The sequence below is a fragment of the Camponotus floridanus genome, unplaced genomic scaffold (genome assembly GCF_003227725.1).
Source record: "Camponotus floridanus strain SB8 unplaced genomic scaffold, Cflo_v7.5 scaffold94, whole genome shotgun sequence".
In the NCBI taxonomy this organism is placed as follows: domain Eukaryota; kingdom Metazoa; phylum Arthropoda; class Insecta; order Hymenoptera; family Formicidae; genus Camponotus; species Camponotus floridanus.
In genome coordinates this window covers 722132-742312 of record NW_020229865.1, presented here as the reverse complement: position 1 = coordinate 742312, position 20181 = coordinate 722132, and the positions used below count along the sequence as shown (strand labels likewise).

At 38.0% G+C, this 20181-nt stretch overlaps 1 protein-coding gene across 1 annotated transcript in view; it reads right to left on the bottom strand.

The window, feature by feature from the left end:
- Positions 1 to 20181, bottom strand: part of LOC109609933 (protein expanded-like) — a 448580-nt gene that overhangs the window by 52534 nt on the left and 375865 nt on the right. Inside the window, exon 9 of the mRNA XM_025415034.1 lies at positions 2204 to 2369. Within this exon, the coding sequence (XP_025270819.1) occupies positions 2204 to 2369 (166 nt within the window). The remainder of the gene's footprint in view (positions 1 to 2203; positions 2370 to 20181) is intronic.

The window sequence follows — 20181 nt, the reverse complement described above, 5'->3', positions numbered from 1 at the left end:
TTGATCTGAAAAGATAGACTTTACAAGTTCAAGAAGAAATAGGAAATTTAAATCCTATATGTAAGGCATCTCACAGTTGGATAGCAAGATTCAAGAAGTCTCACCGAATTGTTTCAAGAAAAGAGGTTTGTCACAAAAAGAACATTAGAAGATTCTGATTTGCAACAATCAGCTAATGATTTTCTGGAAGAGTAAAATCTCTTATTGAACAGTTTGGATCTGAAAATATTTACATTCAGATCAAAGTGGTTTCCAATTGGAAATTCATTCTGGAAGATCATTGACTAACCAGGGAGAAAAGAAAATGGAACGTGTCGTGCAATCCATATCATCAACCCATTCATATACGATACAACCAATAATATTCTGTAATGACAATTTGTTGTCTCCTTTATTTATTGTATTAAAAGAAGCTAATGATAAATTTGGACCAAGAGTAGAAGAAAATTTGTTTAAACCAGAAAATGTTAAAGTTGTAAAAGAAGTTGTAAAAGCATTGAAATCTGGTAAAATGACATCAGGTATTTCTCTTTTATAATTACTTTCTTTAACAAACTTATTTCATTTAACAATTTAATAAGAGTCATAAAAAACTATTAAATTAACATTTATATTTTTTACAGACCATTTTAGAATGTGATTAAAAGAAGCTTATTTTGCAAACATTGGTCCTAATATTCTTCCTAGCGTTCTTCTTATCGATTCATTTGGACTGGACATTGCCCTAATACTATTTCGGATTTAATACCTCCAGGAACACATATTCCCAGGTAGCAAGATGACGTCTAAAGACGTCTTAAAGACGTCTATGACGTCATTAAGACGGTATTAAAACGTCATTTGATGTCATTCTGCTACTAGGGTTACTACTGATAATACCGAAAGGAACTACAGGGAAAATACAACCATTAGATGTTTATGGATTCAGAATTTGGAAAAATTTTGCTAAAAGATTTTCAGATATAATTTTACTGTTGGAAAGTAATATAAATTTACATGAACGAAATAATATAATAAAATTACAATCTTTGATACATAATCAATTGTCATCCCACGATATCAAAAATAATCTTATTTAAATAATCGTGGTTTAAAAGTGGTTACACGAATGAAAGACCATACGAATTTGAAAATCCAATACACTTTAATTTTGATGAAACTTTAACAAAATGTAATATCGAAGTTGTAATAATATAGCTGTAATAAGATGTTATCTCTTGGTACAAGAAGTCATGATTGAAACATTTTTTTGTCGAATATTATTATTGTATGTGTATAATGAGTGAATAATGTAAAATACAAATATATTTTTTTTAAATCTAAATATGTACAATATGTAGTTATAAATACATAGGAAACATAAATAAAAATTATACATAAACATTTTTTATATATCTCATTATTCAACGGTAATTACTTACGCATATAGCACGGATGAGCGTATATACGAGAGCGTTTATAACTAATTTTCGAAAATGATATTTCGTAACATAACTTTATTACACATGGTTGAATTTGGAAAAAAATAAGCTTTAAATTAGGTTGAAAAATTTTAATTTTGAAAAATAAAATTAAGTGGTGAGGGTTTCTAAAAAAAAAATAAAAATAAAAAAAATTTGTTCATATAACTTTAAAGTACTCTTCAAGCCATTCAAATTTGTTGCACGTTTTTTTTCTTTAACTCTTATAGTTTAGATATTCGATTCTAAAGAAAAATATCGTTTTTCTTCAAAGGAATGTTTTACCTCTTAAAACTCAAAATCCGCACATATAAAAAATACGTGTCTTTTAGATTTGTGTATTTAACAACATATTTGAAGGAGAATCAAATCGGTTCCGGATAGTTGTGACACTTCCCTTGTAAGTTCTCTTTATTACGTTTCAAAACACAAATATTTTAAATTGTTACAGAACATATACGTAATTAATAATAGAATAATTATTTTTATTATTAATAAACAATAAAGAGAACTTAGATAGATTGCCACATTACATTTGTGACATGCACGTGCCTGAGATTACCGCCACGCTCCTTAATTACAAGCGTTCGCGGTTACTAAGGAGTGCGGTAAGAGGAGAGCGATAGGCGTGAACTAAGAATCGGGCCGAAAGTTGCAAGTAAGTGACAGCACTGATCTATAATATAATTAGTTAATTTTTAATTTAATTAAATATTCAAAAAGAATATAGAACATGAACTCACCTTCTTCTTCTCGTCTTTTAACTTCATTTATTCTAGGTGCTATAGCCATTGAAAATTGATGGGTATCACGGCAAAGTCCCAAAAGAAGTTTACTTTTATCATCGCACCCACTGTAGAGAGTGAACTTATCTGGCTGATCAACCGCCCGGATTTCAAACTTTTTGCGCTGCGTAAAAAATAAAAGAAATTTGTAAGAAATGCGCGCAAATAATACACAAGGAAATTAATAAATGTAAAGTGTTATGTCCAAAGGACTTCACGATTCTTTTTTTCCTCATAACTCAAGCATTTGTGCAAGATTTTTAGCCATTAATGTCAATCAAATCGAAACAGGGTTTTCAGTAAGCGCTCCAAAAACATCAACCGAATATCAATGAGTCATAAAATTGAATATCAATGAGTGTAAAATTTTGAAGATTGCAGCATTCGGTCATAGTCTGATCACAGTTAATATCTATCAGGCGCCAGAATCTAAACGTTGTAGCAAAAATCTTGATATCTTTTTAAAATTCCATAAAATCTTAAAAATTATAAAATATAAAAAAAATAATGACGGATGTCTGACCGATGCGACATACGACTTATCTCTAGGGATAAAAGTCAACTTTTTGTCTTTAGCAGATTCATGGTGTACTTATTACAAAGGACTTACATTATTAAAATAAATGTCACCACCGTACTGATTGTGAGAATCCCGAGCTTCCCCGTTTGAAAGAGATTCTCCTATTTGCAGACGAATCTAATAAAATTCTGATTTGTTATACTTTTCTAAAAATCCATTAAAAAGGAGAGATATTCTTCCGAATGCGAGCCATTAAATTGAACATCGTCCTTGAATCGTAGTTGAATTTAAAAAGTGATCAAAAACAAACAGAAAAAAAATAATTTTAGCCATGACAAGTGTTAATTTTTTTTTATATGTATTAAAATTTTACAAATTAACCTCGCTTCGCATGGAAAAGTGTATACGTGGACACAGTGGGTTCCGCCCCCTTGCGGAGAGTTCTACTACCAAAAAACTAGACACATAGGTTCAGATTGAACCTCCCTTCGCATAGAAAATTGCCAACCCATGTGAAACCTTGCTTCGCGTGGAAAAATGGGAAGTGCCTCGTTTGATCACGATTGCGATTGGCCACAGCCAATTATATCGACTTGTGCCTAGGGTAACCAGCAACGATTGACCACTCAGAGAGTTCTATTTTGAATTGGCCAATTGGAGACGTGGTCAATCGAGTGTCACCCGAAAAACGTATATGTGGACATAAAGAGTTCTGCCCCACGTAAGAGAACAAATTTTAATACATATGAAAAAAAATTAACACAAAACTTGCTAGGGCAGTAGTGATATAGGGCTGGTTCTAATTCAAGTTCTCTCAGAAGGGTGGAAAGGGGGATTTGGAAGGCGCGAGGGGGATTTCGGAGGCACCGAGGAATGACGTCACGCGGGATGGAGGGGATTTCGGAGGCGCGAGGGGCTGCGGGGCAGGGTACGCTTGTTTCGGCGCATATTAAATGTTTTATCGCAAGTATAAGCAATATTATATTACATACCCGGTTGATAAACAATATAAACAATATTACATATGTTGATGTCCGGTTTATAAACGATATAAACAGCTGCATTCCTTTGAAAGACAATGCGTGCGAGAGAGAGAACGATAGCGCGAGGAGAACGTGTGCGAGAGGGAGGGAACGGTAGCGCGAGATTATTGCGTATGAAAGAGAGAATGATAAAGACTTATAACTAGCGCGAGAGAGATAGCGCAAAGGATGGAAATATGTGCGAAGAAATTCGTCATGATTTAGTAAACTTAAAACTCTTTATTCTTGTTTTTACATATTTTTTTACGTACTATGTGGACTAAAAACTAAAGCTGCTAGCTCGCAATCGACGAGTTGATGCTTGTTGAAAGCGTCACTCACGCGTATTACATTTGATATTTCTTTCGAATTTATTAGAGTGGACGCGATATTGGAGAATTGTGTAAACTTGGCATCAACTCTTTCGATAATTTTATCCAATCAATCGAAAGTTACATCTATGCATTGATCGAGATCGAACATACAATGTAACGTCGATTCAATCATCATCATGCATACGTTTGAAAATTCGAGACTTATGAGTTTGACGTCGTTAATCGTACGAACTCTCACTGTTAGCGGTCCAACGCTTATAAAATTGTAGTCATCTTTAGAGTCGTTCCGAAGGAAATTTTGAATATTGCGACGTTGAGTCCCTTCCACGTTTCGAAAGATAATATCAGTTCCTTTCCTCGATGATCTCCTATGACAATCTCCACGTAACTCGGTGAATCCACGTTGATACCAATTTCGAGGAATTTGAATTTCGTAGCTGTCAATGCGTATCGTCTAGCTAGTATACGAATCGCACGACGCTCCAACGAAATGCTACAGAAAAAATTAAAATTAAATAATACTAATAATAATAATAGTAATACAATTTGTAAAAATAAAAAAATAGAAAAAAAGTTAAACGAAACTTACTTGTCACATTTGTTCTCAAACAATGGAGTTTTATTACGACTCAGTACATAATTATTCACGCGTCTTCCGATGCCGCTGCTGCTGCTTCTTTCGACGTAGTATATTCTCTGGGGAAAAGTGAACCACGAGCAGTTAACGCAACACTAATCGTACAGGAATTAACGAAGTATACGTGACATAAGCAATATTCCAAAAATATAATGTGGTGGGAGATCAATGCTTCTAACGCATTGAAATTTAGGAGAAGGGGGAGACGGCGCTCAGACAAAAGATTCTTAGAAACGCAAGGAAAGGATTTGGGTGGGGAAATAAGAAATAAACGTATTAATGTTTACATATTTTATTTTTCTTGCAATTCTTTCTGGCGTTGCAACCACCAATTAAATATTTTAAATACATTTTGTAATGCGCAATTCTTAACATGTTTTCCACATCGCATACTACTGGTATTATCTAATTTATTTAGAGCATTAATATCTTTATAGTTTGCATACAAGGTTTCAATAATATAGTCGTTTCCCTCATCGTCTAATATATCGGTCAGCCATTTTCGCTTTTCAAGTTCTTTAACGTACACGACAGATGATCCTTCTTCTTTATCGTTCCAACGACACCTTTTATAATTACACGCTGAGCCAAGCCATCTGAAACGTTTCCATCTTCCCATTGTAATCCGTGATGATTTCTAATCATCCATAAGACTTGACGTCGGTCAGATTTTGTAAGCACACTCCACGGTACAGGACTTGCGAAAAAGTAATGTGAGAGAACATATCCCTTTCTCAGGAATGTGCATAAACGCCAATATTATGCGCAAAGTCCATTAAAGAGCAACAAGAGATACAAGCATAAACAAATAATTGTACCGTTGATGTCAATCGAATCGAAAAAGAAAAAATCTGGAACGGGAGTATTCATGCCTCGCACGATGACGCTAACCGACAATAAAATTGATTACGTGCACTGGGACGACTCCAACGAGCTAGTGGATCGCTTACGATTGCTCGACGTTTCGCGCCGAGCTAGCCACAATGCTTATGACAACGAGATTCTGTCATTCTCGATCATCGATGAACTTTGTGAAGTCGGCCTTATTATAAATTAAACGGTGTCTCGACAAAACTAATCAGCCGATCGATGTCATTCGCATCGAAAAAAATGCCTATCAATAAATTTGGATTATTCAAATGGAGAAATGAAGAAATCAGCACAAGCGATCATTGAAGTAAATTGGTGACAACTTGCGTCAAAACGCTCTGTGTCGCGTCACTACGGACTATGACGCGAGGTCGCGCAAGATTCGTCGTATAGCGCAACTTGAGGCTCATACCGATGCAGTCAACAAACTATACGTGAAACAATATGCATTAAAACGTTAAAGAATTAAAATAGAAAGAATCAGATGAGAAGTTGATCGCGTTCGAGAAGGATATGCGAGCTTTGCAGACTGCGATAAACGAACTTCGGCGTACAATTAACACTAATTCAGAAACAGCTACGAACAGCTAAGGAACGGCAACGAACGAGTCAGAAACGGCTATTGAACGGCTATGAACGGCTATCAAACGGCTAAGGAATGGCTATGGACCTCCTCCCACATACATCCCTATCTATCTTTGGAGGCCTGCCCCGGCCCTATATTAGGATCCATCCGCCACTGCTATTTGGTACAGTGGGGATTTTAGTATATTCTCTAGAGGGATCTTGGGGGATGTGGTCATTCTACGGCGTTGTGTTCGTTGGTGCCGTTTTCACACGGAAGGCCAGTCGGAAGCCAGCATATATGCGAATACCTCCACCGGCACTTATTTGGTCAACGAGCCTTTCAGGGATCCTCCGTGGCAATCAGCATTGCATCCATCGAGTGAGATACCAACATCGCTCTGGAGTCGCATATCACTGTTAAAAAGTAACATTAGGTGTGAGATCTGGATAGCTCAGTGGTCTAGAGCAGTTGCCTGGAAAGCGAAAGACTCGGGTTTGATTTCTGATCCAGCCACTTGCACCTCACATATTTTTCTAGTCTGCGAATATTGTTTTCTAGCAATTATTCGTCAGGCTGAAAAATGTGTGAATGTTCTCTCCACAGGATATGCGTCAATGCCGTTGCCACGGATGGATTCTGTCGCTCGTTGATCAAATGGACATAAAGACACGTCCGACCTCCTCCCACATACATCCCTATCTTTCTCTGGATCGAAACAACGATCGAAAATAACAGAGATAACGAAGAAGAAGAATGGCTACGAACGGTAGCGGACGATAAAGAACGGCTATTGAAAAATGACAAACGGTAGTAAACGGCTCAGAAACAGCTACGAATGGCTAAAGAGTGACAACGAATGATAACGCACGGTGATACTCGAAACACGTATCGTTTGATCGACTAATCGAAACAACAATGGATCGACGATCGTAAATAACGGAGGAAGCGAAGAAACAACATAGTTTAGAGAAACGGCAGTTGGTGAACGAAGTTCTACCGGTGCACACACCGGCTAGAAAAAAATTTCCCCGAAGACATGTCATAGTGCGAGGATGCGATGACTTGTGACAAGCTGATATCGTCGAGATGCATTCGTACTCTGATTTCAACAGAGGTTACAACTACATACTCACTGTCATTGATGTGTTGAGCAAGCACGCGTGGGCTGTACAACTCAAGAGTAAAAGCAGAAGCGAGACAGCTGACGCTATCGCCAAGATAATTCCAGATAGCAAAAGGTGTCTGAAAAATATACAGACCGATATGGGAAAGAAATTTTATAACTCTGACGTGCAACGGCTCATCCGGAAACATGACATCAATCATTATTCTACATATTCGGTATTGAAGGCATCGAGCGCCTTGAGCGATTGAAAAACGACATGTGAAAGATGTTTACGCTAAACGGGTCTTACAAGTGAATCAACGCGTTGCTACGACTCGTATCAGATTACAATGCGCGCAAGCATCGAACGATCAGTATGCGATCCGTCGACCTCCGCGCTCGCTGAAAGACTCTTGACTACTATGTACACGCACCGGTAGGAATGGTGTCCCGCTATGCTTGTGTTGACGCTCACTGACGTCACACTCACACAAGCAAAGCGCATATACAGGGTGTCCGTCGATTTTCGACCTTAATGAAATAAATAAGTAGATTGGCTCGAATTAACAAGAAATGACTAGTATTGCTTTGGGATTGTCGCAATAATTAACGAAATATTAAATAAAAAAGATCGGCCAATCTGCGTGAGTAAAAGCGCGCGGCGACGAGAGTCGTCCCACCGTAATCCGATACTACGAACGCGGCGAAGCGGTGGGCGGGTCGCTCTCCGAGACATGATGGTGGTTTGCGATATATCGCAATACCGCGCCGAAAAATGACCCGTCCCCCCTTTCCGTGGCGAGAAAATGATGCGCTATCATTTCCACACCACCTTGCGGTAGATAGCATGGTGCGCTTTTTTTATAGTGGTTTCCCCCATAGGCCTATTCCACTCTCAATTTAAAAATTATTCAAAATGCCATTTACTATACGCTGAATATATCGTAAATGTAAAAAATTAATGGACAGTACCTTTACAAAAATTGATTCGTGGTTGAAAATTCCTCGATAAAATGTATTGCACACGTTGATAATGTGATACGATGATAAAATTCTTCAAGAATCCTTTCTTCATCTCGTACACGAAGACGCACTGCTGGACCGGTTATCCCGATATTATGCACGACACTCAGTTTCACATAATTATTGCACAACACGTAAAATTGTACGGCCACTTGGTTTTCGTGCACGCCCGAGAAATGATTCCATGTAAATTGCGGCCGCACGATAAGTATTTTCTCCCGCTAGTCCGTATGCCACAATCATATCCGTATATTCCTGCAGAGTACACTTCATTTTCACTGTTAATTTACTACGCAAACACAAGATTTTTATTAAAACGTCTTAGCCCTCGCACGCTGTTACCAGACTGCGTACGCCAGCAGCACGCAACTACAGCTGAGCGGACATGCGAGTGTAATCATAGTGCGCAGGCGTCGAACTCATACGTACGCTTACACTCGCATGTCCGCTCAGCTGTCAGCTGTAGTTGCGTGCAGCTGGCGTACGCAGTCTGGTAACAGCGTGCGAGAGCTAAGACGTTTTAATAAAAATCTTGTGTTTGCGTAGTAAATTAACAGTGAAAATGAAGTGTACTCTGCAGGAATATACGGATATGATTGTGGCATACGGACTAGCGGGAGAAAATACTTATCGTGCGGCCGCAATTTACATGGAATCATTTCTCGGGCGTGCACGAAAACCAAGTGGCCGTACAATTTTACGTGTTGTGCAATAATTATGTGAAACTGAGTGTCGTGCATAATATCGGGATAACCGGTCCAGCAGTGCGTCTTCGTGTACGAAATGAAGAAAGGATTCTTGAAGAATTTTATCATCGTATCACATTATCAACGTGTGCAATACATTTTATCGAGGAATTTTCAACCACGAATCAATTTTTGTAAAGGTACTGTTCATTAATTTTTTACATTTACGATATATTCAGCGTATAGTAAATGGCATTTTGAATAATTTTTAAATTGAGAGTGGAATAAGCCTATGGGGGAAACCACTATAAAAAAAGCGCACCATGCTATCTACCGCAAGGTGGTGTGGAAATGATAGCGCATCATTTTCTCGCCACGAAAAGGGGGGACGGGTCATTTTTCGGCGCGGTATTGCGATATATCGCAAACCACCATCATGTCTCGGAGAGCCCACCGCTTCGCCGCGTTCGTAGTATCGGATTACGGTGGGACGACTCTCGTCGCCGCGCGCTTTTACTCACGCAGATTGGCCGATCTTTTTTATTTAATATTTCGTTAATTATTGCGACAATCCCAAAGCAATACCGGTCATTTCTTGTTAATTCGAGCCAATCTACTTATTTATTTCATTAAGGTCGAAAATCGACGGACACCCTGTATACTTGAGCCGGGCAGCGGGAGAGAAAGTGGAGGTAGTGGGGGGCATTCCGATGTTCCGTCTCTCGCGCACGGCACAAGAGCGAGAGAGAAAGCACCAAAAAAAGGTGATATCGAGTTAGAGGTGTTCGATAGCCGTTTCTCTCGCTCGGCACTCGAGAGAGTGCGAGCGAGACAGCTATATATCACGCTGTTTCTATACGCGTTTCGCGCGCTTTAATATCGATATCGATATATTTTTCATTTCTTTCTTTAACGGAGTTAAAATGCGGTTGAACCGCGTGCACCGGCGTATTCATTCTATTAAATTGAATAATAATTATAATTTTCTCTTTGAGAAATTTGGTTTCGCGATCATTGCTTCTGCGCCGTAAAGTCCGTCCTACTTTGTCAATAATTTTACATCTTTTACATGATTTTACATGATTTTACATGATTTACATCTTTTACATGATTTTACATGATTTTACATTTTCCATCGTTTTACCGCGTTTTTCCACCAAATACTGCATTGTTCATCAATTTGTATAAATTTTTCTCGAAATCGTTTTTCGCAAGTGTTTTAAACTGTGTATTTAATTCAATATAACTGCAAAGCCACGGAGATAGCGTAAATTGTAATACGCGATGTATTTTTGTAATGCGAAGGCCGTGTCGCGTACATTGCTGTAAATTACGGTAGTGTATCACGTAACGCTTCTTAATGCTTCTTATCGCTTCGTATAATGTTGCAAGAAGCTTGTCTTGTCGCTTGTTGGGCGGCTTGTCGTGTGTCGGACAAAACAGAAGGTCACTGTGCGTATCGTGAAGATGTTGCGAATACTCGAGATCGAAGATATAGCCTGTAGGGAAATCTAGCGCGATAAATGATGCGTCAAAATTCGACACGTCATCGATCCATTGAAAATCAGCGGAAAGGCAACGGTTGACACATTGGACATTCGTATAAATTATTAAAGTCAAAATACATTAAGTACGACGATGGTTTCGATCGTGCGATTGTTGCATGTACTTATTATTAGCACGCGTGTATCTGTTGGAATATTGGCTCAGACCACCGCGTATACCGTGTTCGATAAACATGACCATGTCGATGTCGGTAAGCAACTTGAACGTAATTTTCGTATGCTTTAACATGGCATCCCACGTGTATCCGAGAATAGTGTAATAATACGCGGGTTCGAGTCCGTAACTTTCGATACATTTATCGCAAAAGTTTTCGAAAATATCAGCTAATAAAAAGACATCGATTTTCAGGTACAAATCACTATATTCGCCGAGCGTTCGAATGGATAATCGCGTCCAGATGTTCTTGGCGTGCGTGTAATCATTCTCGGATATAGTATCACCATTCAAGGAAAACTATAAAACAATTCGCGTGAACACGTATCTTGCAACCTGTTCATAGAGTCGATGTATTCGTACGGAAAGACGCCTTTCCGTGTTAATAAATTGAAATTTTCGGTAGATTTTTTCCGCTCTTCGAACGTCAAATGTACCATGGGGACATTAATCAATAAAATATTTTTTTTACACGAATCGCTAAATTTTTAAGTTCTTCGAACTATGAAACGCAATCGGCACTGCGACGAGAATGATACGCGGATAACGATTTGTCGTACGAGCAATGTATATAGTAAACTATACTGAATACCCAATGTTGTGGGTACAAATTTTGCTGCTCCTCCTCCATCTTGGTCAACACACACTCTAAGTTGGCGTATACGATGAATGGAAACCGCTCCTTCCAATTAAAGTTATTGAACTCGAGCCACTTGTCGTTGCCGCTCGGCAATCGGATAGCGCAGTCGTTTACTCTCGACAGTTGACCGTATGTCACTGCAGCTTGTCGTTCGAACTAAAGTAATGTAGACATCTGTAAAAAAATATTTAAATTAAAGATTTATACAATTAAAGATATATAATTAAAGATATATACAATTTGCTATAAAATTTATAATTATATAAATTATATAAATTAGACGTACCGATCACAAATATATTTCCTATGATCTTTTTTACTCAGTTGCGTGCTCACGAGCCGGGATAAATTTTTCATCCAAACAAAATGCCCGACGTTGCTGCCGTCTTCCACGTACAAAAAGTTGACGTGCTTATCCCGCTTCTGCTTTGTAAGACAGATTGGGACAATGCTGTTCTCTTTTTCGATACTGTACACATTGATTAAGATATCGTTTGCAAGTTCAAATTTTTTAATCTGATTCAAAATCACTGGAAACTTAATATCCCGGAAATTCAGCACTGTCGCGTAATGCGGGTACGATGATTCCCGTTCCGCATTCCTTTGTGCGGGATATAGAGCGGCGATCACTGCCCACGCGAAACACGCATTGTCTTTAGATTGCACGTTAATCATCGCTCTCTTCGTTAATCATCACAATCTCCTGCGGCAATTTGATATGACATCCCGCGCGCATAGGATTATACTTATTTACATTCACAGTCAAATTGAGAAAGCAAAGGCGCAAAGCAGCCGAACATCGGTGCTGATACGCGTGAATTCTTCTTAGAAAAAATGTGGAAAATGGTTCTTGAACGCCATTTGATTATAAATATTGTTTATAAATTCACGCAACGCGTAATTCAATGAGAAAGATAAGGATACATCGAACGGAAAAATCTAGAATTACTTATATTGGGGAAGAGGGGGTGTACCGCGAAAGCGGCAAAGCAGCCGAACATCGGCGCTGATATATGAGCGAGGGAAGCAAGGATACAAAGCAGCTATCTTTGTGTTTAATACATAAGTATGATGTATGTATTAATAAGTATGATGTATCAATCATTTATTTACGTCTCAGAAAGAATTTGCGCGTATTACCTTCGCTTATATGACCAGAGAAAACAAAGACGCAAAGCAGCCGAACGGCGCTGATACGCGCGAATTCTTCCTAGAAAAAATGTAGAAGATGATTCTAGGGTGTTTATACAGGGTGGGGAAAAAGTATGGAAGCAAACAATTATTTCCGAAACTATTCATTTTTCGACAAAATGTCTTAGACATAATTTGTATGGAAAAGATGTATTATGTGGCATAGACGGCATGACCTTGAAATGACCCTTACGAGCTGCATACAAATAACGTAAAAAATTTCAAATGGAACTCGTCAGTTTTTGTTACAGATTCTTGTAGCTGATGTCGAAACGTTTACAAAACACTGCATATGAGCCCCATTCCCTTAAAAACACTCCCAGTCACGAAACAATTGTGATAATTCGTATCGACGAAATTGAAAATAGACAGCGTACGTGTGATTACATGAATGTGTGTAACGCGAACGTCATTATGAGAGATCAGTACAACAGTAGCGATTACTGCAACAAATGGAGAATAACCCGCTTCGATCATTTCTGCCGATACGAAAGACACGCGAAGTTCGTAGAATCAGTTAAGGCGTACATCGAACCGTACTCAAGGAAAGAGATTGCGTGATTCATCCAACTAGTTAAGGTAAGATAAGTGCGATTCATCCAACCAGTTAAGGTAAGGTAAGTGCGATTCATCCAACCAGTTAAGACAAGATAAGTGCGATTCATCCAACCAGTTAAGGTAAGATAAGTGCGATTCATCCAACTAGTTAAGGTAAGATAAGTGCGATTCATCCAACCAGTTAAGGTAAGATAAGTGCGATTCATCCAACCAGTTAAGACAAAATAAGTGCGATTCATCCAACCAGTTAAGGTAAGATAAATGCGATTCATCCAACCAGTTAAGGTAAGATAAGTGCGATTCATCCAACCAGTTAAGGTAAGATAAGTGCGATTCATCCAACCAGTTAAGGTAAGATAAATGCGATTGTTTCGTAACTGGGAGGGTTTTTAAGGGAATGGGGCACATATGCAGTGTTTTGTAAACGTTTCGACATCAGCTACAAGAATCTGTAACAAAAACTGACGAGTTCCATTTGAAATTTTTTACGTTATTTGTATGCAGCTCGTAAGGGTCATTTCAAGGTCATGCCGTCTATGCCACATAATACATCTTTTCATACCATAAAAATTATGTCTAAGACATTTTGTCGAAAAATGAATAGTTTCGGAAATAATTGTTTGCTTCCATACTTTTTCCCCACCCTGTATTGTCAAATATCGGAGGATCCTCGACTCATCGGGAGACGAGTATATCAGGAAGAGATCAAGAATGGTTAACATATATCGTTGTGCAAGCGCCGCAGGAATGCAGCTGTTAATATTGTTCATAAACCGGACATCGGTATATATAGGGCGATCCCGAAAAACCTTCCGTCTTTAAAATGACGTATTCCTGACACTATTCTAAGACAATTTTTTCTTTAGCAAAATTTGATTTGAAGCGTAGTTTTTGAGTTATAAGCAGAAATAGTTAGTAAATCACGCGTCGGGTACAGAAGGCAGGCAGGGGCGGCCCGGCGCGCCGCGAGCGCGGGCGCAGCTGATCGCCCGACAAGCGATTATCACTGCATGAGTCACTAACTATTTTATCTTATAACATAAAATTATGCTTTAAATAAAATTTTGGTAAAGAAGAAAATGTCTTAGAATTACATCAGGAATACGTGTTCCTTAAAATAATGTTAATTATTAAAAGTTATTCCGGATCGCCGACCGTCGAACGCTGTAATCAGCTGATTGCTACATGCGATGTGTGTATGGCGGAGTGTGCGTAAAAGAGAGAGAGAGAGAGAGAGAGAAAGAGAGAGAGAGAGAGAGAGAAAGAGAAAGAGAGAGAGAGAGAGAGAGAGAGAGGGAGGAAGGGTAAAAGGGACAGACATTCATACACACGTACGCACGTACGCATACACTTTTTTCTCTCTCTCTTTTACAACACTCTGTCATTTAGTCACTCATTCTCTCACTCACTCACTCACTTACTCTGCTTACTTATTGCTCACTCACCTGGTAGCAGCGTAGCGAATCTTCATGCTACGTATTGTTGTAACTGCTGCACGATTATTAGATCGCTGCACCGCTGATTGTTAGAGATGCGCGGCACATCGAAACTTTCTCACTTCGAAACACTCTTACACTCGATTGACACAGATTACGCGATAACGAGTTTACTGTTTATTACTCACTCGATTCCCATCGTTTTATCGAGACTTAAAATTACTTTAAAAGAAACGCGAATGCGAGAGAACACATGACTCGACGCGAAGCGACGGACCGCGGAGACTGCGCGACCACGAGGGTTATGTGTTGCCAGAAACGCGACACGCGACATCTAACAATAAACGCCTTGCGCGTGGCGCGTGATTGACGCGAGATAAGACGAACAATCGGCTAAAACCTTCTCACCCTTACCCTTCCTCCCCCTCTCTCTCTCTCTCTCTCTTTCTCTCTCTCTCTCTCTCTCTTTTACGCACACACTCCACCATACACACATCGCATGTAGCAATCAGCTGATTACAGCGTTCGACGGTCGGCGATCCGGAATAACTTTTAATAATTAACATTATTTTAAGGAACACGTATTCCTGATGTAATTCTAAGACATTTTCTTCTTTAAAATTTTATTTAAAGCATAATTTTATGTTATAAGATAAAATAGTTAGTGACTCATGCAGTGGTAATCGCCTGTCGGGCGATCAGCTGCGCCCGCGTTCACGGCGCGCCGGGCCGCCCCTGCCTGCCTCCTGTACTCGACGCGTGATTTACTAACTATTTTTGCTTATAACTCAAAAACTACGCTTCAAATCAAATTTTGGTAAAGAAAAAATTGTCTTAGAATAGTGTCAGGAATACGTCATTTTAAAGACGGAAGGTTTTTCGGGATCGCCCTGTATAATACTGTTTATATTGTTTATCAACCGGGTATGTAATATTGCTTATACTTGCGATAAATGCATGGAATCGCGCGCACTTTTGTTTTACGACGTTTTTGATATGATAATGCCACATCTTTACTATAAAATTTCGTACCGACATCTCGTTGCCTCGTCACAAAAAGTAGTGCGCGAGTCGAGAGGTACCTATCAAAAAAAAATGAAGAAGAAATGGATCCAATGGTCTTATCCAGTTTCTTAAAGCTGATCTTCTTGTGAAATATCACGTATGACTGAAGACAACGTTGTTATCATTGATAACGAAGATGTTATTATCATCGATGAAGACATTGAAGAGATTTTTATCATTACAGATGATAATATAATGGAAATCGATCATCTGGATGAGAATGGGTCTGAGGAAGAATCCGAAGAGGAAATACCATCCTTAGTGGATTCTGATTATGTCAGTGATAATGATGATGAATTAAGACAGAAAAAGTGTCGACATTTAAACGAGATGGAAATAAATAATGTGTTGCATCACATATTATTATGATGTGGAAGAAGGAATAAGATATTGTTCAGACTGTTTTTTTAGACTGGCATCTTCATTTCGTAAAACCGATTCTATTCAGAAACATAAAACGGATTATATCCTATTAATAGGCAGTTATTGTAAGGAATACAGAAAATCATTATATCAAATAATACCATGCAACATGTGTTCCATTTGCTCACTATAAAGATGAACAATGGAAAATATTGTACGTAACTTATAATTTATAATACATCAAAAGTATCCTAAAATAAATTATTAAAAATAATGAAATGTATGTCTTTTTTTGTTCCAGGAGCGGCCTCCCCCTTAGCCCGGCGCATTACCTCCCCCCATATATTTTATATTAAATTCGTATATTATATTATTATTATTGTTGTTATTATCATTTTTATTATTAGACATATACACACACAAATGTATTATTACACAGACACTTTAATAAATTTAATAAATTTTAATTGAAAAAAATTGCAATTATTTTTACACACATTTTCCTTTGCGTTCCCATCCCTCACGTTATCTCTCTCGCGCTAATTGTAAGTATGGCGATATCTTCGTTGCGCTCTTCCTCCCGCGTTAATTATAAGTCTCGCGATATTATCATTGTCTCTCTCACATGTGTTGTCTTTCAAAGGAATGCAACTGTTTATATTGTTTATAAACCGGACACCGGCATATGTAATACTGTTTATATTATTTATTAACCGGGTATGTAATATAATATTGCTTATGCTTGCGAAAAATGCATGGGACCGCGCGTACTTTTGTCTTACGACGCGTTTTTGATATGGTGATAATGCTATATCTCTACTATAAAATCTCGTATCAAGATCTCGTTGCTTCGTCACAAAGAGTTTAGCAGTAAGCAAGAAGAGATTAACAGTTAAGGAGTTAAAAATTTAAAAAAATAATGGATCGCGTAAATGTGTATCCCGAGTGGAAGAGGAAATTTTTCGATATGTTATGTGTTGTATTCCTGAAGCTGACTTTCCTGTGAAATGTAAGTATTGCGTTTGTGATTATTTTGTGAAAAATTGTGAAAAATTTTGTGTATTTTTAAATAAATTTTTGTGTAATTCCAGGACGAAGTAGAAATTCCAGGATTCGTAAACATTCAATGGAGATAATGGGTGAGGATGATGCGTCGGGCTAGGAGGAAGGACTTTGCAAACATGTGAGGCGACACCTCGGAGAATCGCCGAGATAACAAAGTCAACGAATGGAGGTATCTCGATATTTTTGACATGCAACGGCTCTTCCGGGAAATGGAGCCCTTATTCGATGAAATAAATGATATATTATATGGACATTATGAAGAAAGAAGAAAAAGAAGACGGGAGCAAAGAAGATGGGATGAGGAAAGAGGATAGGAAGAGAAATAGGACTGGGAGGAAAGATGTACGTGTTTTTTTTCTTTTATAAATCTTATTGTAATATGTTTCTTTTATAAATCTTATTGTAATATGTTTCCATTAATGCAGTAGCTTTTTTTTCTGTCCCATGAGCGATCTCTCTTTAGTCCGGCGCATCATCCCCTCCAATATTTTATATTATATTATTATATTATTATTGTTATTATTCTTATTCTTATTATTTTATTATTAGACACACACACATATACAAATATATTATTACACAGACACATTTTAATAAATTTAATAAATTTTAATTGAAAAAATTGCAATTATTTACACACACATTTTCCTTTGCGCTCCCATCCTTTGCATTATCTCTCTCGCGCTAGTTATAAGTCTTTATCGTTCTCTCTCTCGTACACGATCATTTCGCGCTATCGTTCCCTCTCTCTCGCACGCGTTCTCCTCGCGTTATCGTTCCCTCTCTCTTGCACGCGATCATCTCGCGCTATCGCTCCCTCTCTCTCGCACGCGGTCTCTTCGCGCTATCGTTCCCTCTCTTTCACACGCAGTCTCTTCGCGCTATCGTTTCCTCTATCTCGCACGCGTTGTCTTTCAAAAGAATGCAGCTGTTTATATAGTTTATAAATCGGACATCGGCGTATGTAATACTGTTTATATTGCTTATCAACCGGATATGTAATATAATATTGCTTATATTTGCGATAAAACATCCAACACGCGCCGAAACAAGCGTACCCCGCTCCGCAGCCCCCCGCGCCTCTGAAATCCCTTCCTTCCCGCGTGACATCATTTCCCCGCGCCACCAAAATCACCCTCCCGTCTCATCTGCTCTGAGAGGACCAGAGTTAGAACCGGCCCTATATCACTAGTCGGGGCCAAAATTATGTTTTTTGTTTGTTTTTGACATTTGTTTCACTTTTTAAGTTCCTACAAGGACGATGCTCAAATCGATAAGTCACATTCGGAAGAACAGCCAAAGGGAACAAAAAAAGTCGATAGAAAATCTAACGAGAATTCCTATTCGTTAGCTTCTTCCGCAATCTTACGGAGAACGTAAAGAATGAAATATAAGCAAGAACTTTCGATGACAATGGGAGAGTATATTCTTTCATTCACAGTCACATACATTCATATTCAACAATTATTCTCGGTGTGTTAAGTGCAAAGCTGTACGATAATCATTAAAAAATTAATCATTACTAATCCATTATTACCAATACTTTTAATGAAAATTAATGAAAATTATTGGCCATTACTAAAAGTAATGAAAAGTAAGCTGATATAGCGCTGAACTTCAGTAAAGGAATGAAAAAGAATGAGCATACGATCGAGAGAACAGAAATACGAATAACAGAGTGCAATTGCAATTTGAACAAAATATTATAAAAGAATATACATTTATGAAGAAAATAAAAGGAATGTAAAACTAAATGGGAGTAAAAAAAAGTAAATGAGATATAAAAACAATATAAAATTAACTTTGTATTTATTCATATTAAATATTTTTTATAAAATGTGTACATAAATATGCATTTATATATAAGTAATAAGCATAAATGTATACATAAATATGCATTTATATATAAGTATGTGTGTGTGTGTTTGTTTTGGGTGTTGCACCGTGTGAAGGCAATGGATAATGAGCGAAGTCTAATGAGAGTTCTTTCGATATGACGAAAAATAGAATTCTCATTGGATATCGCTCATCGCCCATTGCCTCTAGAGTATACTATTCTTAATAATAATTATTATAAATTTATAAGTATGAATAATAAGTGTGAATGTGTACATGTGTACATACATATCAGTGTGTTTGTATTTTAAATATTTCATTTTTTTATATAGGTATGTATGTTGTATAGGTATGTATAGGTATGTATGTTGTTGTTTTATATAGGTATGTATATTGGAGGTGCAGAGACGTATGTTGCGTGTGTTGGAGGCGCGGAGGCGTATGTTGCGTGTGTCGGAGGCGTGAAGGTATATGTTGCGTGTGTCGAAGGCGCAGAAATGTATGTTGTATGTGTCAGAGGCGCGGAGGCGTATATTGATTGTGTCGGAGGCGCGGAGATGTATGTTGTGTGTGTCGGAGGCGCGGAAACATATGCAACGTGTGTCGGAGAAACATATCCTGCGTGTGCCAGAGCCATAGAAACATATCCTGCGTGCGCCGGAGCCGTAGGCACATATCCTGCGTGTGCTGAAGTCGTGGACACAAATCCTGCATATATCGGAGGATTGGGCACATATCCTGAGTACGGAGGAGGCATATATGAGCTATTATTCCCCGTTTTTTTGCCTGTTCATCGCACGCCTCAGCGCCTCATTGATACGCTGAAAAAAAGAAAAATAATACATATAGATATCATTCTTCAAAAAGTTAAAAGCATAATAATAATAATATATTGATACATATGCAATGATACATATACAATTGATACATATACAAATGTGGTTACATGTACTATGTCTTCTTGAAAATGAAAGAAAATGTAATCTATACACACACACACACACACACACACACACACACACACACACACACACACACACACACACACACACACACACACACACACACACACACATATATATATATATATATATATACACTCGGCATCAAAATTAGGGGATCACTTTTAACTTTGCGAAAAATACCCAAAATTGAAACTTATATAACATCGCGGGAAATTATCGTAGAAAGAAAAATAAACAAGCATTTTAAAGGGTAAAGTCTCAGTTATAAACCGTTTTAATCGAAAACGATTTCTTCCCAACAGATGGCGTAACGGTGAAAAAATTCAAAAAAA